Source organism: Chelonia mydas, chromosome 27, assembly GCF_015237465.2.
Source record: "Chelonia mydas isolate rCheMyd1 chromosome 27, rCheMyd1.pri.v2, whole genome shotgun sequence".
Taxonomy (NCBI): Eukaryota; Metazoa; Chordata; order Testudines; family Cheloniidae; genus Chelonia; species Chelonia mydas.
This window is the reverse complement of record NC_057860.1, coordinates 15,208,431-15,230,631: the sequence shown is the minus strand read 5'-3', so window position 1 is coordinate 15,230,631 and position 22,201 is coordinate 15,208,431. Positions and strand designations below refer to the sequence as shown.

At 51.6% G+C, this 22,201-nt stretch overlaps 1 protein-coding gene across 4 annotated transcripts in view; it reads right to left on the bottom strand.

The window, feature by feature from the left end:
• AOC3 (amine oxidase copper containing 3) overlaps positions 1-22,201 on the bottom strand; it is a 32,031-nt gene that overhangs the window by 7,972 nt on the left and 1,858 nt on the right. The window contains exons 1-5 of one of the 4 annotated variants that reach the window (XM_043536912.1): positions 18,905-20,650; positions 9,732-10,017; positions 8,475-8,604; positions 7,575-7,945; positions 7,100-7,389 (exon numbers count right to left, since the gene is read on the bottom strand). In XM_043536912.1, coding sequence (XP_043392847.1) covers positions 7,661-7,945; positions 8,475-8,604; positions 9,732-10,017; positions 18,905-20,597 — 2,394 coding nt within the window. In that variant the 5' untranslated portion in view covers positions 20,598-20,650 and the 3' untranslated portion in view covers positions 7,100-7,389; positions 7,575-7,660. Of the gene's footprint in view, positions 1-1,028; positions 2,602-7,099; positions 7,946-8,474; positions 8,605-9,731; positions 10,018-18,904; positions 20,974-22,201 lie in introns of those variants that run through there. The other 3 variants (XM_043536913.1, XM_007054741.3, XM_007054742.4) reach the window with 3 other exon arrangements.

Sequence of the window (22,201 nt, the reverse complement as noted above, 5' to 3'; positions counted from 1 at the left end):
GTGCAGAATTAATGCATGCCCCCACAGGTGGATTGGAGTGAATCTGTCCGAGCCTCTTATTCCCACAGGCAGTTAAGTTATACTCTTCCATGTTCAATGCTGAATCCTTTCTCCTCCCCCCAGGGAGGCGGTTGCATCCAAGATCTATGGCACGCAGTCAGCAAAGTTTGTGTCCTCAATTCCTAAACCTGCCAAAGTTTTATGTTTTTCCTATGGAAGTTGATCCAGAAGGTTTTCTAATTTAATCTGGCTTCTCCACTTTATCTGCTGCTCTGGTGAGTTTCTGTGCCACTTAGTTACACTGATCTCCAGCTCGCTTTATGGGGAGGAGCCCTTGCCAGCTCCCTGAAGTACAAACTATAGAACGCAGAGCTTATATCCAGAGGCCCCAATTCTTGCTGCATTCCAGCTTCTTTACACCATTTCAGCACAGGGCAGATCCCAGAGCAACCCAGGGATGGTGTAATGACTACTCCTACGCCCTCCACTCCTGGCAGAGTGACCCAGGGGTGGGAAAGGAGATGGCTGCCTGATCCCTTTGTGTTGCAGTTGTTCTGTGCTGTGGGAATCTGCCTTAAATTAGGTTCTAATTTACACTGGGGGATGGGCAGGCCCTGGCCAAGCCCAGAACTCAGAAGCCCCCTTTGCGCCACCTTGGGCTGCTCTTCCCAGAATGTGGTTCCCCATAGCTACAAAGAAAAGGAGTACTTGTGGCACCTTAGAGACTAACCAGTTTATTTGAGCATGAGCTTTCATCGGATGCATAGCATATCGTGGAAACTGCAGAAGACTGCTGTAGCTCACGAAAGCTCATGCTCAAATAGGTCTTCTGCAGTTTCCACGATACTGGTTAGTCTCTAAGGTGCCACAAGTCCTCCTTTTCTTTTTACGAATACAGACTGACACGGCTGCTACTCTGAAACCTGTCATAGCTACAAAGAGCACCGCAGTGCTGGGTGTCCTTCACAATGCACAGGCACGAGAGAGAGAGAGAGAGAGCGCACGAGCGCACATGCAAAGAGACCTACCTCCAACATCCAAGTCCACTTTATAATTGATGAGATGGTTGTGCATTGTCCCCAGGGTGTGTTCCCCAACCTGACTGCCATGGTCAGTGCCTGTGCCATAGGAAAAGGAGGAACTGATATATCCAGTGGCGTGGATTTTTACTTCAATAGCTCCATTCTGGTAGAATATGAAGTCCCAAACGTAGTCATAGTTTATGAGAGTTGAAATGGCTCTAAGAACAAGAGCATATTTAGCCAGACCCCCATAGTACAGGGACTGCAAGTTGGAGTAATGGCGCCTCAGCGGGACCGAAGCATCCTGCTCGAAAATACATAAGGAGTTTTTATTAACTTTAGGGGTCTTTGATTCAACTAGATAGTGTCTATCCACATAGGTGGCTGTGTAGGGGCAATCAACACCTCTGACCAGCTCAAAAGCAAACCTGCCGATGCCAAAGCTCCCATCCATGTATCTGGTCACCATCCCTCCAGGACAATTAGAGCCATAGACAGCAAGGGCTTCTTGGAGACTCAGCTCATAGACAATCCTTTCTCCTTTGAACTTGATGTCAAAGAGACGTGGTCCTGTATTCACATCCATCCCAAAGGCGAAACTCCAGGACTGGAAGATGACTTGATTGTTTTGGATGCTGTAGCGGGGCCCACGAGGCTCATATTGCAAAGGGCCTGGTGCCATGGGGACTACTCTGGGCCTCATGGAACCAAATTCCTCATCAGGTCGGACTTTCTTAACTTTTACATCTTTCACTTGGCCTTGTATGAACTTGATCTCCAGCTGCTCCATGTCTTGATAGTACTGGCCATTATAGAACACTTGGCTTATCCTCCACTGGGAGATGTCCAGGCTGCTGTGATTAACCAGCACCTCCAGCCCCACCGGGTGCAGATAGTAGCCACTGCCATTCACATTCTGGAACAGAACAAACCAGGTGGCACGATCTCCTGACTGGAACCCCCGAGGAACCGTGGTGAGGGTGGCAAAATTGGTCCCATCATAATCACAGCACTCTCTAAGCAAGCTTGGTGCTTTGGAGAACTCCTGGTAGACAAAGTGGTCAATAGCCTTGTATTCCTTCTCAGTCACTGGTCTGCGGTGGTACGGCAGCTTCCCTCCATACTTCTGCACTGTGAGATCCCTGTGAGTCGTCGGCTTTGGCAGGGGACCCACCACGTATTCCGTGACATTCGGGTCTGGTTGGTTTCCAAAATACACCACAGCCAGCGCCTGCCGGGGGGGTCGCCTGCCCCCATTATCCAAGAACCCCAGCACCTCTGCCTTGGTGGGGAGCTGCACATCAATGTAATAAATGCAGTTATCAGAAGGGTTTGCTTGAGAGGCATCTACCAGTGGCACCCCAAGGTTTTCCTGAAGATACGTCACCACTTGCACCATTTCTTCTGGCGTCAGATCAGCAAAGACCAGGCTCTGGTCACTGTGCTTTCCCTGCAGGGTGCTCAGGGTCTGCGGCTCACAGCTGGCTGGTTTCACTCCTCTAGTCAGCAACACACAAACCAGAGCGAAAATTGTGGCTAGCGCCAGAACCAAGAGGATGAGGACAGTTTTCAGGTTCATGTTGCTGCAGCTGCAGAGCTGGCTCCTGAAGCCTCACAGAATGGGGGGGCCTGCTGCAGTCAGCCTTGCTGCTGGACGCGTTATTCCAGGAGACGCAGGCTGTGTCTGTTTGTGGGGAAGTGCAGGGCTGGAGGAGGGAGATGTGGTGAGAAGACGCTTGAGGTTTGCTGGCAACCATAAAAGGCTTCTTCCCCGTCTCCAGACCATTCACAGGCTCAGCTTCTTAAGCAGCACTTTATGCCTCCACACAGCTCACTTCCTGGCCAGCTCTTCAGGAGGCAGGTTACCGATGCAGCTCCCAGCTCCCGGGTCCTTGGGGCAGGGATGGCTTTAGAGTCCTTTTAGAAAACACAAGCATAGACCCAAAAAAACAGGGAAAGCAAAATGCTCAGGCCAACAAAGCAGAGACGTTGAAGAAGAGAGATGGTCTGCTAGGGGCTTCTTGCCAGATGCTGTAACTCGATCCCTCCCTGGCTACAGTCCACTTCTCTGCAGCCCTGTCCCAGACTTTCCCCCTTCAGACTTCCCTCGGTCTTGCTCCTAACGGTTCTCCTGCAGGGCGATTTACTTGGTTACCTCCCAAGAGCTGTTGTTCGGGCTGATCAGGCTGGACTCGTCTCTCGCACCTGCTCTGCTCACTCCTTTATTTAGCGTTTGAGGGCAAACGGGCCTGGCTCTGCCAGGGGTGACTCCCTATATCTAGTCCCTGTTCCAGCCTTCTGCTGCTGTTCCTCTCTCAACACCGCAGGGAGTTCCTCACTGGGTGTGTGGCACCTTACTCTGCGAAAAGCCCTCTGGAACGGAACTCCTCCCTGGCGGTACAACCCAGCGGGAATAAGAGAGGCTGAACTGGGCCCATGGGGGCTAGGGACTCTTTCTTTGCTTGTCAAGCACCCTGCACATTGCTGAGGCTATCTGCAATAAAAATCATAGTAACAGGGGCTGCTGGGAGGGGAATGGGGCTGCAGGAGGGTTCACGGATTACCTGTTTGCCTTTAGAAATAGTGTTTATATTATGTAGCAGCACCCAGAGGTTCTGGGACCGGTCGGAGCCGCCTGGTGATGGGCACTGAGCAAACATACATGGAGAGACAGAGCTCACAAATGCTATGAAATAAGCCCAGAGAAAATAAGCAAATCCCACTCCCATTCCCCATATTTTGGGGGTTGGATGTACCCATCACAAATGTGCTGTAGGCGGGTTGCTGATGATGGCCAGACAGGGTCAGAGACCAACAGTGTCTCATCCCCTCAAAAATCTCCTTCCCCATGGGGTACCCCTCCTATCCGGTTCGGAGCTGGATTTGGCGCAGAAAGATAGGGTGGCAGCAGCGAAGCCCAGGATGCTCTGACTCGACTCACTGTCACTCAGTTTGCCTCGTCAGCAAATTGTCCTTTTCCATCCCTAACCCCCACGTTCAGCAAATGCCCATCTCCCTCAGGCTCTGCTCCCATCCCCACATTTCCTGCCCACCTCTGCTGCCTTCTCTCCTGCTGTTTAGGACATTAGGTGTTTTCCCCTCTTCCCATCCTCCTCCCTTCCTCTTTTAAAGTCATAAGTTCCTTTCACCAAACGCTTAGAGAGCCTCCAGCTCTCACTGTGTAGCTAGAGGTGACCAGGCTTTGCTTTTGTAACAGCTGGGCAGGGCTGGCTCCAGGATTTATGGTGTCTCTGAAACCTGCATGTTGTCAAAATCAAAGCGTTCCCTGCATGCTCCACCCCCCCACGCAGAGCTGACCGAAGTGACTCTCTCTGGCCTCATCCTGAGGGCTGCTGCCCCCTCAATACCAGGAACAGGTGAGGATCTGGACTCTGCATAGGGGTGGGGGCTACACCCCTGATTGGTTAAGGCCCCATGTCCTGTCCTGTCCCACCAGTTTGGCAGAAATTGCAAGCTCAGCTCAGGCACTTTGGAATTTAGTCTCCATGGGCGTTGGGTGGGGAGGGGAGGGGAGGGGGGTTAGACCAACCCTTCCTGTGGTGGAGGAGACGTCTGAGCTGCCCACTCTGCCCCTTTCCTTCCCAGGAGCCCCGTTTCTAACCCCAGAATCATTTTCAAATTCACTCCTTCCATGCTTCCTCATCCTAGGGGTCTCTCACAGTGGAGCAGGGCAGTGTCCCAGCAGATAAAATGGCCATCTCCTCTCGCGGCCAGGTCAGTGGTGCACTGGGCTCTTTTGGCAATATGTCCCTAATTCTGGCCTAGGGACCATCCCTCTGCGCAGCGGCATGGCCCTGCCTTGTGACTTGATCCAAACCTGCCTGCAGAGCCCCGTCCCCTCGGCAGGCAGCGGGAACAGGCCGTGGCTGGGGATGCTTGTTGCAAGGCAGGTATCAGAGGGGGCCCCAGGGCACAGAGGGATGGGCTTGGACAGGCTGAAACTGGGAGAAGCCCCCTAGGAGAGATATGGATAAGGCAGTGCCATTGCCTGTCTGTGGGGAGCAGGGCTGCCCGGCACCTGGCACCCACATGGTGCTCGCACCAGGAGCGCCCGCCGTGTCTCAGCTGCGCTCCCACGACGGGCACTGGCCCTGCAGCGCCTCCTCCTGGTCCTGGGCTGCTGTGGCAGCTGCCAAGCAAGCAGCCTCTGCCTCCCATCTCACTGCCCCAGGCCCCAGCCCACAGTAGCAGAGACTCAAGGTGCGGGGGGGCCCTAACACCAGCCCCACAATCACTGTCGCTGGCTTCCCTATCAGCCCAGCACCCCCACCCCTGCACCCCCCCAGCCCAGCACCCCATCTACCCACCACCAGCCCAGCTACCCCCAAGCTGCCTCTGGACCAGCACAGCACCCCGCAGCCTGCTCACCAACCCCAGCCCTGCACTCCCCGAGCCCTGCATCAGGATGGGCGTTATGGGAATGAATAGGGCTTGGTGTCAGTCTTGTGGGACAGCCCTAGCTAAGAGCAGTGGGAGGTGCAGCCTCACCTGCTGTCTAACCTCCCAGGCCACAGAGGAAGCTTGAGTTCAGATTCTCTCGTAGTACCCTCCAAGGTCACATTGCCTCCCCAGGTCAATGACCAGGTCTCCCGGAGCAAAAGCTGGCCTAGGCCCTTAGTCTGCTTCCTTTGCAGGATCAAATTCATCTGGGTCTGGAGCCTCAGCAGCCCCATCATTCCCCAGCTGCTCTGAAAACCATACTTCCTCCTCGGACAATAGACCCCCGATCTTGGGAAGGAGCCTCCTCCCTTGGGACTAGGGAGGGACGAAACTTATTTCCATGTCCCCTTGTCACTAACATCCTTCCAATGATGAGCGCTAATGGTCTCATTAGCTTCTGGCCTAGCCCTGGCCAGTGCTTGGTCTTCGTTTCCTCCACTCGATAGTCCACTCACTGCATTGACCATTCTTAGCCATTTAACAGGTCTTTCAGGTCTCCTGCCTGCCTCTGCATCATCAGCCCAACGTTCCTTTGTGCTCCAGGCAGTGGAAGCTGCTTTGCACCCTGGTATGTGATACGAAAGAGTGTGCAGTGTCCCATCCCATAATATCACAGCCATGACACCCGTGAGTGAGTGGCTTGTGGAGCCCCCCACCCCATGGTCTGGCTCGACCCAGCACCTTTCAGTTCTAAGCATCCCATTCATTTAAATATTGAACAGCTCACTTGTCCCTTTTGTGGCTTGTGATGACCCAGGGGCTCCTGGTGCCCCATCTACTATTCTGCGGATCTTCAGACATCTTGCTTTTACATCACGTATTTACCAGAGATCACTGTCCCCAAGGCTGCTCACTGAGGGAGCAGATGCTCAGGAGCCATGTGTCAAATCTTCATCCCTTATTCCTTTCCTGTTGTTGAACTACCCAAAAGGTCTGGAGAGCGAAGTGAGTAGGAATGACTTAGCTCACAGCCTTCTGCAGGGCACCAGACTCTCACTGCAGCCAGATCAGACCCTCAGGAGAGGCCTCAGGCTACCGGGCTTTATATATCTGATGTTCCTGAAAGGCACTAGCCCATGATGAGGACTGGCTAACCTCAGTGAGATCTCACAGATGCTGTACGGCTTGTGCTTTCTCAAGGCTGTGATTTAGCCAAAGCTTCAGGCCAGAGCATGTTTTTAAAGTTGACTTATAAATGTAGGCAGCGCACACTGAGCCTGTGCAATTCATTTCCGGGGGATGTTGTGAAGGCCAAAGGTATAACTGGATTCAAAAAAGAACGAGATAAGTTCATGGAGGACAGGTCCATCAATTGCTATTAAACAAGATGGGCAGGGACGCAACCCTATGCTCTGGGTGTCCCTAGCCTTTGACTGCCAGAAGCTGGGACTGGACGACAGGGGACGGATCACTCAGTGACTGTCCTGCTCTGTTCATTCCCTCTGAATGGCCATTGTCGGAAAACAGGATCCTGACCGAGATGGACCATTAGTTTGACCCAGTGCGGCTATCTAGTCACATGTGCTTATGCTAAGACTCTTCACCGCTTCAGCCTTCGTGGACACAGGCCGTGCCACACAGCTGCAACGGTTTAGGAATAAGGCATTTGAGATAACTTTGGACCAACATCAAGCTTCATTATTTTCACCTGAGCTAGTTACTACTCAGCATTTATTACTGTTATCGGAGGAACAGAATTCACTCTCCTTCTCCCTGCCTCCCTCCATGCGACAGACTGGATTTAAACAAGTTATTCTAAAAAAGACTAATGCAAATTCTAATCTGGCCGTGCACCGAGAATGTTATGTTTCCCTTTAAAGATACAGCCCCTTGCAGTAGTGAAGTTATTATATAAAAAGCTACGCAACATCATCAAGAGATGGACTTGAAGACAGATCTCCATTATTAAAATAGATTTTTTCCGGCAGAGTGGTCACTTGGGTGCATCAGATTCATTTCTCCTACCACATAAAGACCCTGCAGCCCACAACTCTTAGATACAGCCCTTGTAAGCAGTGATAATGGTGATGTTACTTTATCAAAAGATAAACATAGTAATTAGAAATGGATTTTAAGACCGATCTCCGTTATGCAAATGGGTCTTCTGGGCAGAGTAGTCACTCTGGGGCACCATATTCCTTTCTTCTGCCACACAGAGACCCCGCAGCCCATAACTCTTACAATCTCGTCAGATTTTGGAAGCCATCATAGGTGAATGGAGGGAGGACTGGTAAACATGAGGCAGTTTTGGACAGACAGGCAATATGATTGACTTCACATACACTAGAGTCCTGCTCACTGCTGAAAAAGACGCCATCAGGTGAATATATGGAAGGGTCTGTGTCATAATAATTGTAGGGTCTCAGGAGAATGCTGACTCCATTTCCCACCGTCACTGTGTTGGGAATATCCTCGGCATGTGGGATGTGAAGGAAACCAGTTGTTATCCAGGCAACCAAGTCCTGGGGAAGGGAGACAACGTCAGATAATTTGGTTATTTCAGGAGAACATCCATTTGGGAGCACATACAGGGCAGACCAGTAACGTCACCTGGGCCAAAGCCAGCAAATACCACCTGCCGGGCTCCTTCTCTAGGAGAGCGGCTTGGACAATGGAAACATTTTCCTGACATTTTTTCCCCATTTGGTTGGGGCAATTTCAGATTTTTCAGACTGTCCTGACCAGCTCTGCTCATTCACTCTACACACGACTCAGTCGTAGGGACTTCACAAGGGCAAAGGGCTTGTGCTTTCTCGTAACAGGTGCCAACTCGGAAGAGGGGAAACATGGAGTGCAGTGAGTTAATTCTCCTTCCCCAAGGTTTTCCTTTTGTCCCACAGAAACCAAGAATCCTGTTAGCAATGTCTGTCTGAGCCCTGAGCAAAAGAACGGGGCTTGTCTGTGTGGGTCCTGGGCTGTGGATAGCTCTAAGACTGATAATACTCAGCACACTGTAATACATGGCCCCAGCGCAAAGAGAACCGAACTCACCTCGGTTACGATGCTCTCATTGTTTATGAAGTCAGCAAAAGCCACAGTGGGCGTCCAGGGGTCATTCTGGTTGTAGATGCTGCTACTGGTTGGTTCCTCCTCTTTTCGTTTGGTGACAGCCAATTTGTACCTAAAGAGAGGAGAGAAAGAAGGCAGCTTCACAGGACAGGGACATTTAAAACCAGATTGGGAGAAATATACTACAGGGAACACTCTGCCCTGACGCTACCTGGCAGGGTGGACGGGGCATGGGCTAAATAATGTAAGGGATCTTTTCCATCTCAAGCGTCTACGATCCTAATGTACGCCTCACAAAACTGTTACCACAACATTCAGCCCAGCTGTCAGGATCTACTAAGGAAACACCAGAGAGGGTGCCAGCAAGGTGCATCAGCAGAAGGGGAGTGGGTGTGACCTGGGCTGGAATAGCGGGTACTGCAGGTCACGACTGAGATACACGGGCTGAGCTATGGCCAAGGGGTGAGGCAGGACTGGGAAAAGAGAGGGGGCTTCAGGCCACAGTTAAGGTGGATTGGAAGAAACGTGTGGCAGCAGGGGACAAAATGAACCGATGAAGAAGAAAATTCAATCAAGGTGGCAACAGAGGTTGGGCTTTAAACTCCAAGGAGTGGGCACACAGCTGATAGGGCATAACTAAGGCTACGTTTATGTCACGAAATCCGTGACTTCCAGAGATCTCTGACATTGTCTGCTTCAGCCCAGGGGTTCCAGTGGGGCCCTGGCAGGGTTCCAGCGACAGGCGACAGACTCCTGAGTGGGCCCTCCTCAGGGTTCCAGCGACGGGCAACAGCCTCGTGCAGGAGGTGGGGGACGCCTCGGGCAAGCGGCTGGGGTGTCCGGTTTTCTCTTGGGGAAATATGGTCACCCTGCATTTCCCAGCTGCTGTGGGTGGAGGGGGAACCCCACAGCTCCCAGCCACCACGGTGGTGGGGGAAACCAGGGAGCCGCAGCAGCAAATGTCTCAGACAGGTCACGGCTTCTGTGAATTTTTGTTTATTGCCCATGACCTATCCATGACTTTTACTAAAAATAATCATGACAAAATCTTAGCTTTCGGCATAACTCCCAGTGATTGGTAAGAGGGAATGTGACACTTTCATTATGGCATACAAGAGCCTTTGCCCATGTCCATTCTATGAGTACCTGAACCAAGCAGCCACTGGACACCTAGGCATCCACAGGTGACTTATGCATCATCATAAATTATGTGGGAACATCTAGATGAAAGCTGCCTACCTCCCCCAGCTGATAGCTCGCTCCATCAAACTGGTTTCTGGTAGATGTTCCCCGGTGAAGCTAACAATCTGGATCCTGTAGCCACGCTGGTGGCCCCACTTATTTTCACTGTTGGCTGCAAAATAGATGTATCTGGGCATGTTTGAATGGAGCCGGAACGCAGCCTTGTCCTCTGTGTCCAGGACTGTCTTGGTGAGTCGTGGGCGCTGTATCTGGTGCTCTGGACTCCAAGGAGCCTGCACAGACTCGAATGCCATGTCATGGGCCACCAGAGTATTATACGTCCCTAAAAGGCAAAGGGAAATACCACTGAGAAATCACTTCCTGGGCTCCCTAGACAGCATATGCATCCTCACCATCACCCCGTCCCAGAGACTCTGAACAGCGTGGGTTCTGCATGGTGTTATCTCCACGTCTGCAGCTCTGTGCCCAATAAGCAGTCTCATGCCAAACGAGCGGCTAAATCCTTCTCAGCAACGACTGCAGTTGTGATGAGTGGCTGAGCTGCAACGAGATGTGACCTACCCCATCATCTGGCTCTCACCCTGTGCAGAGGGTTAAGTGGAGCCTAAGAGGTGCATAACCCTTGTGCTAGCCCCTGCAGATTGGTGAATTCTCCCCAGATGACAACGCAGCTAATGTCATTAGCCAATGATACATGTACAATAGATCAGGGGTTTTCAACCTTTTTTCATTTGCAGACCCCTAAACAATTTCCAATGGCGGTGCAGACCCCATAGTCTGTGTCCATGCACCACAGGGTGAAAACCATCACGACAGATCAAGTGGAATATTTCTGCTCATGATTTTGCAGCTTCCTAGAAGAGAAGGTGAACTTGCAAAATGACCGGGGGAGTGAGCAGCACCTCTCAAGAACTGAGCGAGTCCATATAATTCAGGGCCTTGCAAGGAATGAGTCTGAGCGGTAAGGGTTGGGGAGGGGAGGGCGGCTTTAGTCATATGTGAATTCCAGGGATTTATAGAGTGACATTATAATATTTTCTATCGTATTATCCATCCCTTTCCTAATGGTTCTAACCTTCTGTTCACTTTTTTGACTGTCGCTGTACATAGAGCAGATGTTTTCAGGGCATTATCAACGATGACTTCAAGGTCTCTTTCTTGAGCGGTAACGGCTAATTTAGACCCCGTCATTTTGTATGTATAGCTGGGATCATATTTTCCAGTGTCCATTTCAATGCTGCTAAGTGCAAAGTATTTCATCTGCCATTTTGTTGCCCAGTTGTCTAGTTTTGTGAGATCCCTTTGTAACTCTTCACAGTCAGCTTTGGACTTGATTAATTTTGTATTGTCTGCAAATTTTGCCACCTCACTGTTCACCCTGTTTTCCAGATAATTTATGAATATGTTGAACAGCACAAGTCCCAGTACAGATCCTTGGGGGACACCATTTACCCCTCTCCATTCTGAAAAGCTGACCATTTATTCCTACCCTTCATTTCCTATCTTTTAACCAATTACTGATTCATGGGATAAGAGGAAAGGAGTACTTGTGGCACCTTAGAGACTAACCAATTTATTTGAGCATGAGCTTTCGTGAGCTACAGCTCACTTCATCGGATGAAGTGAGCTGTAGCTCACGAAAGCTCATGCTCAAATAAATTGGTTAGTCTCTAAGGTGCCACAAGTACTCCTTTTCTTTTTGCGAATACAGACTAACACGGCTGTTACTCTGAAACATGGGATAAGAGGGAAGATCCTCTCATCCCATGACTGCTTAGTTTGCTTAAGAACCTTTGGTGAGTGACCTTATCAAAGGCTTTCTGAAAGGCCAAGTACACTATATCCACTGGATGACCCTTGCCACATGGTTGTTGACTCTCTCAAAGAATTCTAATAGATTGGTGAGGCATGATTTCCCTTCACAAAAGCCGTGTTGACTCTTCCCCAACAAATCATGTTCATCTTATAATTCTGTTCTTTACTATAATTTCAACCAATTTTCTGGTACTGCTGTTAGGCTCACCACCCTGTAATTGCCATGATCTCCTCTGGAGCCTTTTTTAAAGTAGGCATTACATTAGTGACACACCCCCCCCCCACCAGTCATCTGGTACAGAGGCTGATTTAAGCAATAGGTTGCATACCAGTTAGTAGTTCCACAATTTTGTATTTGAGTCTCTCCAGAACTCTTGGGTGAATACCATCTGGTCCTGGTGACTTAATACTGTTTAGTTTATCAATTTGTTCAGAATCCATCTCTATTGACACCTCAGTTTGGAACAGTTCTTCAGCTTTGTCACCTAAAAAGAATGGCTCGGGCGTGGGGTTCTCCTCCACAACTAGAGCCCTGCCTATCCATGGATATCCGCTTTATACCTGCAGATATCCGCAGGCACAGACCATTTCTGCAGATCGGACGCGGATACAAATTTTGTATCTGCACAGGGCTCTACCCATATCCTCTGCAGTGAAGACTCTGCAAAGCCTTCATTTAGCTTTTCCACAATGGCCTTATCTTCCTTGAGTTCTCCTTTTGCACCTCACTCATTCAGTGGCCCCATGGACTGTTTGGCATGGTTCCTGCTTCTGATGTACTGTACAAAAAATTAAGTAAGAGTGGCTTATTCCACTACTGGGAGGCCTCCATATCTCAGTGAATTTCCAAAAAAACGTATAGTCTGACACACACAGGCTTAGGGCTAGCAGATGTTTGGACTGAAAGAGTTCTTGGCCCAAACGCAACAGAACAAGCTGTGAATCATAAGACATATGCCAGGGTAATACTGGCTCACAGACTGCCATTTCTAGCACTGTGGTGCCTGCTTCTTCCACAACTATTGGACTTTATAGCAACGCATGATCAAGATCTTGAAGAGCATATTGTGAAAGCCGATCGGTCACATTCTTATGGTAAACTCATATAAGCTTTCAAAAAATTTCACCTCTACATTTTTGACCAGCAAAGGTGAAGGTAGGGGGTGAACTTCAGGTTTTGATGTCAGTACATGAAAATGGTGTCCCTACTGCTCATGTTCAACTATGCACGGAGAGAAGGAAATTGAGAGCTGCAGCTCTCCACCTTCAAATGTGAATTCGAATAGTGCTATTCTTCGTGAGCTGTGACCACGCAAACTGGGCGTGCGACCTACAGTGCAGAAATGCATCAACTACCAGCTGAAGTGGTCAAAGAGTTCCAGCGAGGAGACTGTGTGGTCAAGAGATCATGTCAGACGTTCAACCAAGTGGACCCTGATCAGAGCCAGGAGTGGCTTACTGGGGTAGGGAAGAAAGGACTGCAGGCGTCACCAAGACTTGCTCAGCCCTCAGCAGAGAGTGTCTTACAACCGGAGAGCCCAGATCACAGCAGACTGCAGAACCAAGTTCCACGCTGACTTGGCTGGCCAGCTGGCTCAAGGAAGCAATGTGACGGGGAAGCTGAGGATTCATTCTTACGAACACTTCAGAGGTTTGAGGTGTTCTCTGGGGACGAACCACCAACTGCATTGCAAAATATCGCAACAAAAGATGTAGCTGCCGAAGCCACACAGGGCATGGTGCTGAATGCAGAGAGCCTAGGGAAAGTGCAAGTGGCCAGCTCTGCTGAGAAACGGCTTATGACACAAGAGAAGGAGACTGGTCACGTACAGAGTCATGATCCACTGCCAAGAAATAATGCTCCAACTTTTTCCAGGCTCTATGAGGTGGGGGAAGAAGTCAAAGAAAAGCCCTCATAGTTGAAGCCTGACATGTTTTTCAGCAACAAAGCACAGCCCCTGTGAAGCCAGCAGGTCTGTGACTTTGCAACAGATTTCGACACGAGTTAATGCCTATCCCTTTGGCATTAGCACAGGCAAATGACTATCTAAGAACAGGCCCAAAGGCAATATTGGGTGATGTACTGACAGTTGATGTCCACTGCCTGCCAACAGTTAACCCTGGTGGGAGGAGCTGTCTTGTGATAGATGCATAAGCCTTGGTACAAGCCATAGGAAAGCCCTCCAGGGCCAAAACATTTGGAGACCTTGTAGACAGATCTGTAAAAATAGGACTGGATCAGACTTTCACAGAATAGACACTGCGTTTGGCAGTTACTGCGAAGAATAGATTAAGTGTTGTACAAGGCAAAAAATGCTCAAGGAGCACAAGATGCAGCTGAAGAAAGGTGGACGGCAGACGTGGGCCTCTCCCAAGTAACTGGATGGATTCCATTGCACTGCCAGTAAATCAGGAGGCTCCCGCAATATTTGTATGGGAGTAACTAAGACTAGTCTACTAACAAATTCAGTGCATGGACACAACGTTGATAAGGGCCCATGGGAATAAGGGAGACGCTCACGAGAAGGATTCCCAGGAACTTTCCAAACTCTGTGAGCCGGGAAAAGGTGGTTATAGTCTCTGGTTTTCAGTTTGAGTTGCTCTGGCTTCTTCTGCTTAGGCAAGGCGAGTTTAATTGAGGCGTTCATTGAAAATAATTTCAGAGCAGCTACAGCCTCAGGAGGAAAGTGCAGCGGGACCCCACTGTATCCGTCACTACAGACTATGCCTGTAGCTCTCTCCAGCGATTCCTATGAACTCTATCGCCACCGGCATGGCGGCTTCATGGCTGCTACTGGCAGGGAATCCTCTGGGCAACCTGACTCAGCAAGGTTCACGTCAAGGGAGCCTGTGCAGCCCCCGTGAGGCCTTCACAGATGCTCGGTCCAGTGGGACAGATTAGTCAAACCCTGGAACACACTCCCAAGCCAGCCCTGGGACCAGCTGCTTCCCTCCCTCCCTCCCGTCTGCTGCGTGGGCAGTTTCCCAACCGTCATCCACATGAAGCCCTTTGTGCGGGGTAGGGCAGGGAGCTCCATGGTGCACACAGGTAATCCATGCAAAAACATGCCCCATGTAATGTACAGTCACAGGCTACTGGCCCTGGAAGGCAAGCGGGGCTCAGCCTGGCCATGGCCCTAGCAGTTACCCCTCAAGCCTTGCCCCGACATAGCCGCGTAGGGGCAGTTCGCGATCCCAGCCGGGAGCGGCTGAGCACGGCTACAGAGAACTACTTCACCAGAGCTGGACACGGCTGACGGGAGCAGGCCCAGGAGAGAGGAGGCAGGGAATGTGTGTCCCCCCGCATCTCTCTGGGAAGGGCCTGCTAAGGAAACTGAGGAAGGCTGTGGGGACAGAACTGGGCCCTGTGGCAGGCCCTGGAAAGGAGGCAAGATCTAGGGAGAGATTGCAGAGGAAGCAGGATTCTCCCAGGAGAGAAACCCCCAGGGAACTGAGTAGGCTCCAGGGTGGGGCGGGGCTGAGATAGGCTTTGTAAGCGGGAGCAGAAATCTTCAGTAGCCCAAGGGGGCAGGTGAATGATTCAGGTTTGTTTGGCTTTTCACTTGGCCCTTCCGGTTACCCTGGACGGGGCTTGAACTCTGTCTTGGCCATGGAAGACCTGGTGAGAAGCAGACAGCCTGCCGGCAGTGCTGGACCGAGGGTACTGGCGCCATTACACATGGACGCAAGGGGGGGCATTCTAAGGGTGAATGTGCCCCACCGCGTCTGTAAGCTCTTCAGGGGAGGGGCTGTCTAGTCACCGTGTGTTCGTCCACCGCCTAGCACACAGGGCCCTGTTCCCCCAAGGAGCTGCCCTTGTGACCCTTGGATCTGCTTTCCAGCAAGCAGCAGCTGAGCCTGGAGGAGTGAGCCCAATTCCTGCAGAAAGGCACAAACGCTGTTTCGGGCTCCGACGCGATGATTCTCCCTGCTGAAGGACTGCACCGAGACAGGACCTGGGACAGTTCGTCAAAGGCCCTGCCAGCTTCCAAGGAGTGCGTGGAATGGCACAAGGCAGGAACTCAAACAAGCTAGAGTTGAGGGTTGTCGGAGAGATCCAGAGTGACTGGCAGAGCCCCAGCAACCTCAGCCCCATGCCAGTGGGATTCCAGGGGCTCTGCAGATGTGAGAAGAGTTAATGCCATCTCTACATTTGGGGGAGGCCTGGTGGGTCACCACCTTAGAGCTGACCAAGGACTCCTGGCAAATTTCCACTCCTTTTGGCATCTTGGGAAGAAATGTGTCCTGCCCCATATGGATCATCCTGTTTTTAAATCCTGCTCCTTGGATTATACAGTGCTGCCTGCGAGCCTGGACCTGGATCCTTCAGCATCGTGGCTAGCACGCTTATGTGGTAGCCTCGGCCTTGGCCGTCACAGCAGGCGTTGAACCGAGGACCTCTAGAGCTAAAACGTGAGCCTCTCTAGGGTGAGCCGAAGAGCCAGGCTCAGGAGCTGGGGCTCCAACAGACACACATGTGCAGATCAGGCTTGGAGGGAGATGTGTGACACACACACCACTGGGTTACACTTGCAGGGGAGATTGTGGTTGTCTCAGCCCAGGAGCCAGATGCCTCCTGCTTAGGGTTGGTTTTACAATCCCTCCACCCAACTGGGACTCCTGGAAGGGCTTCACTGAAACAAGGACTTGCCTAGTTTGTGAACTGCTGCTCCAGGGATTTATCCCAGCTCCTGAGACCAGCCACCCCGCTGCATTGGTTGTTTTTTTCTGGGTAGAGAAGATAAAGCCAGTGAAGTGCATTATTTACCTCTATCCTGAGGTGCTTCCCTTTCCTCCCCACACCTGCATGGCCAAGCACCTGGTGGGTGACATTTGTTTGCATGAACCTTTCCTTATTAAAGACAGCAACGCTCTGGCTCACAGGGCTATTGCCCCTGAAGAAAGCTGGCCTATGGACCAAAACCCCACTAGGCAAGCAGCAGAGATGGCTTCTCACCAGGAGGGCACCAATCTTTAAAAGCTCACGTTTGGCCTGAGGAACCAGGCGCTGGGCATGTGGATGAGCCTGGGCTGAGAAATGCAACAGAAATAAGCAACCATGAGACAGACTCCTAATGGAGAACCTCCCTCTCCCTGTTTCCTACCAGAAATCTTATCATGCCATGTTGGACAAGGACCATTTCCTTGTGAAAGGACAGTTGGCTCCCACTTCCTCCAGCTGGAAATCCCACGGGACAAATTGAAATGCTGTTGGGTTAGTGGTCCCCTGCTGAACCAACAGCGACCAATGAATGGACCTTGATGGAGTCTAGGGCAAGTCAGCATGGGTCATCACCCTGGGCACTGCAGCAGGACGCAGGAGCCCTGGATTCTGTCTCCAGTTACTTGGTGAGCTTGTCCCCTCAGTTTCCCCGTTTAAGTGAGAATGATACGATTGACCCAGCTCTGTGAAGCAATTCAAGAACTATGACTGAAGGTCTAATGTAAGTGCTATGCACGCTCACTGCGGCAGTTTGCCCTAGAGTATCTCCCATCTGCAGCTTCTTGTCAGTCAGACGCTCCTCATGCCTCCACTGCCAGGAGCTCTCTGCCTTTCTGCCCCATCCAGTGGCTGGTATCAGCAGGCTAGCTTTTCTCTACAGAGCCCCAGAACTCCAGTTCGTTTGGTGCTGGGACGGGTGCAGGGGCTCCTGTTACCAGAATTCAGGCCACAGCCCATTGCTGAAAGGAGCTGGTAGGGCAGACTTCTAACCTATTCATCTGATGGACACTTGCAAGTCACGTGCAGAGCACAGACAGATACCGGTGCATGATGCAGGCCTCTTAACCAACCCGCCCCATACCCACCGCGCCTGCTTCAACCCTCAGCAAAATCCCAGAGGGCTTGTGAGAAATGGGCAAAACGTAAGGGGTTGTTTAAAACCAGTTTGTACATGTCCTGTGCCTCTCACCGAGCCTGCACAGAGCAGCCTCACTGCTGGAAGGCGAGCACCAGTGTTCCAGCCCGGGGAGTCGGGTCAGGTTCTTGTGACTGCTAGAAACTGACCTGCCAGCGTCTCGTCTGCTGCACGATTTACCTTGTTGGTTGCGCTGAGGCTGCTCTCTGCTGGCTGAGAGATGTGCTGCCGGGGCCGAACCGGACAGCGGGCCAGTGACACTCATGCCACTGCCCTGACTTCAGCGAGTCAGCCACAGGTACCCGAGAGCAGAAGGCAGACTGCTGTATCTGCATCCCTCTCACAGCATTAGGGGATGGTGGGTATTAGAATACAGCCACCTGGGGGAGGGAGCCGCACAGCCTGCTAACATGGGAGAGGGGTATTGTAACAGCAGACAAAGATCTGAGCACCTTCTTTCAGCGCTCTCGGGGGCGGGATGGCCTGTGCTACCGTGGGCAGCCCCCTGGGCAAGAGGAGAATTCTAACGGTGACCCATTCGCTGTGCCACCCAGAGTATGTTCAAAATGCCCAGTGTAGACTAGAGCTAAAGAGGAGATCAGAGCGAGAGATTTTACTCTGGAGAAGGGTAGACGAGACACCTCTGCAATCTCTCACATACACATGCACACCCTGTTCCTGTCTTCCCTTTCCTAACACTACGTTTGGGATCACCTAGGATTGGAACGTGGGCCCGGGCACTGTGTGTCAAACACAACACAAAGCGGGAAAGCCGAGAGCTGGTCCGGAAGGGAGACTTACCAGCCCTAGGACAGAAAGGAAACAAAACAGCTGGGAGATCACAATACGTGGGTCTTATCCACATGGGTCCCAAGCAGGCACATTTGGTTCCTTACATCTTGGGGGGTAAAGAGCCTGTCCCTGCAACCCGTCAGCCTACATGGCCAATCCCCCAAGCAGAAGGCGTTAGAGAGCGGAGAGCAGACATCTCCATCGAGGAAGCTAATGCACAAACACCAGGAATGAGACCAGAGCAATTCTGGGATGCCCCTTATTGATCTACAAATGAAACACACACGTTCAGTGGGGGTCTCTAGAACTCTTCACTGTTTATCGGTTTTCAGATTTTGACGAATAGAGATTCCTTAACTTCATTTCCTTCACCCCTGGAAATCTGTAAAATGACCAGTATTCCCCCGCTTTGCCTTTGCTTCTCAGGCCCGCTCAGGGCTCCATTCTCTCACTTCGCTATTGATCAGAGCGGTTACACAGCTATTAAGGAGTCTGACAAGCAGCAGAGCAAGTTAACGCTTCCCCACCACAACCAGAGTGAGGACACAAGAGGGGGCAGAGACAGAGAAACCCGATTGCTGGGGCATATGCCAGGCAGGTCCCTCTGATACCAGTGGAAGGAGAAAAGCAGCACTCCAGAGTCCATGAGAAACCTAATTTTGCAAATGTAAATGTGCCTGGGAGATGCTGAGATACTAAAAGGATGGGCACAGAACTAGAAAGGAAAGTTACACCGAGACCTACCTCCAACGTCCAAGTCCACTTTATAATGGATGGAATGGGTGTGTATTGTCCCCAGGGTGTGATCCCCAACCCTATTGCCATAGTCCAGACCGTCACCGTAGAGAAAGGATGAAGTCATGTAGCCTGTGGCATGGACTTTGGCCTCGATAGCTCCGTTCTCGTAGAAGATGAAGTCCCAGACGTAGTCATAGTTGCCCAGAGTGGCAATGGACCGAAGGACCAGAGCTGAGTTGGTCAGCCCCCCATAGTACAGGGACTGCAAGTTGGAGTAATGGCGCCTCAGAGGAGACCCAGAGTTCTCCTCAAAAATGCAGATGGAGTTTTTATGCTTTTCAGGTGTCTGGGTTTCAATTAAGTAGCGTGTGTCTACGTATGTAGCTGAATAGGGGCAATCAACCCCCCGGACTAACGGGTACGTGAATCTCCCGATGCCAAAGCTCCCATCCATGTACCTGGTTGACATCCCTCCAGGACAGTTGGACCCATAGACAGATATAGCATCCTGGACACTGATTTCATAGACAATCCTCTCCCCCTTAAATCTGATGTCAAAGAGACGCATCCCCGTGTTCACGTTCACCCCAAAGGCAAAGCTCCAGGCCCGGGAGACAACTTGGTTGTTCTGGACACTGTAGCGGGGCCCATGAGGCTCGTACTGCAGAGGGAACGGGGCCCTGGGAGCTGCTCGGGGCTGCATGGAAGAGAATCCCCCGTCGGGTGGGGCTCTCTTAACTGGGTCCACTTTGACATGGCCCTGCTTGAACTCCCTCTCCAGCTGCAGCAAGTCCCTGTAGTACTGGCCGTTAAAAAACACTTTGCTCACCCTCCACTGGGAAACGTCCAGGCTGCTGTGATCAACCAGCACCTCCAGCCCCACCGGGTGCAGGAAGAAGCCGCTCACGTTGTGGAACAGAATAAACCAGGTGTTGCGGTCTCCAGACTGGAACCCCCGGGGGGCTGAGGTTAGTGATGCAAAATTGGTCCCATCATAATCCAATACTTGACTCAGAAAGGTAGGGGCTGTTGAGAATGCCTCCTTCCGTAAGAAGATTTCAATCTGCTCATACTCCTTCCCCAGCACCGGTCTGCGGTGGTACGGCAGCTTCCCTCCATACTTCTGCACCGTGATGTCCTGGTGAGTTGTTGGTGTTGGCAGGGGACCCACCACATACTCCGTGACATTTGGATCTGGCTGGTTTCCAAAATACACCACAGCCAGCGCCTGCCGGGGGGGTCGCCTGCCCCCATGATCCAAGAACCCCAGCACCTCTGCCTTTGTGGGGAGCTGCACATCGATGTAGTAAATGCAGTTATCAGAGGGGTTTGCATTATAGGCGTCTACCAATGGCACCCCAAGGCTGCTCTGCAGGTACCTCACCACTTGCACCATTTCTTCTGGCGTCAGATCAGCAAAGACCAGGCTCTGGTCACTGTGCTTTCCCTGCAGGGTGCTCAGGGTCTGCGGCTCACAGCTGGCTGGTTTCACTCCTCTAGTCAGCAACACACAAACCAGAGCGAAAATTGTGGCTAGCGCCAGAACCAAGAGGATGAGAACAGTTTTCAGGTTCATGTTGCTGCAGCCACAAAGGCAGAGGAGACTGTGAGAGCCTTCAGGAGCCACTTCCAGAGTGGAGTTCCCAGCTGCACGCAGCCTGTTTAAGCTGCAGCTGGACGGGTTAAGTACAGGAAACATGAAATGTGGAGGCGACGTGAGAGGAGGAGGAGATCTGAAGTTTGTTGGGACCAGAAAGGGCAGGTCTTTGCTATCAGCCCATCCAGCACGCTCTGTGTTACACAGAAGACCAGTTACAGAGGAGGCCCCATTACTTGTTGGTTCAGACCAACTTCCAGAGGCTGCCTGTAAAAGTTATGATCCAAGCACTCAGCATCAGTAGGAAGGTGAAACCAAATCTGCAAAAGGCTGGAGATTTTTTGCTATCGTGCAGAATTTCATCCTTTCCTGGCTCACTAAACTTGGACTGTTCCTGGGGCTCCTTTCTCATGAACTCTCCACGCTGCTGCTAGTTTCTCGTTCTCCGTCTGATTTGCTCTTGCATTTCCTTGGTAAGCAGGGTGGTTGTATTGTTATCTCTGAAAAGGGTTCATCTTGACTGTGGCTCTGGCTTAACCAACGCTTGTTTGGGACAAAGACTAGAGCCGCGGGACACAGCAAATGTGGCGGAAGGTGCTAGGCGAGGGTTTGGATTTTAATGCGCACTCGGGCCTTGCCAAGACAAAGGCTGTAGGGACAGTGGTGCAGTCCTCTAAGGGGGACATGAAGCACGCTGGTGGCAGGTGCTTGTGCTGGGGTTTGCACTGGGGTAACGTCTCTAATCTGGACAAGGCCTCCATTTCCCCCCACCCCTGCCATTCCAGGAGTCAGCACCTCTGTGTTGCTAACAGGAAAGCAGGTCCTTGTGAGATGGAGGGGAGGCAGGGGATCCAGGGGATCCATCTCCTCCCGATGCCATGTCTGGCTCTGGGGGGGACGCAAAGTGCCACCTCGTTACTGTTCCCTTTTTGCAGAAGCATTTTTAATTTAAAGACCCTCCCCTCAGTGCTGTCACAGAGTCCCTGCTGAACTGACGTCTTGCTGAGTCGCAGACAGACAGACTGACAGCCCCACTGAGATGACTGGGGTTACCAGTGACCCCCGAGCACAGACACTTGGACGACACCTAATAGTTTCAGCCAGCAGATGGCGTGCACAGTAGCACCAAACACCCCTGGTGTGTAGGACGTCATACAACTCTCAAATAACCTTCCACAGGAACTGCTGCTGGAAAACATGCCTGGCTGGGTCAAAGCAATAGGAATTCAGCAGCCGCAATGAGGCCAGTTTGGGGTCCGAGCCTTGGGACCTGAACCACAAAGGTTCCCAGAGAAGATCAGTAAATGCTTGGCACGGCACAAGCTAATCAGCTAATCCTCCCCGCCCCATGAGATAGGGCACTGGTATCCCTGCTTTACAGCGGGGAAAGGTGACAACCCCAAGGTCATAGGGAGAGGCAGTGGTTAGAACTAGCGAGACCCTGGCTCCCAGCCTAGGCCTGGCCACTGACGGGGGTAAGAAAAATACACACATTTCCAAACTGCTACCTTACACGTTTCCCCTGGACCATGGAGCCAGCTGCCTCTTGCTGGGATTCGCATGGCTCCTGGGGTTTGTGTCTTTCCCTGACTTTTCATTTGAATAAGTCAAAAAATAATGTTGCAAAGAGCTCTAAGGGTAAGAGAGTGAACAAGGAGGATGCCGCTGGCCGTCTGCAGGAGCTCTGCATCTTGGGACAGCCCCCA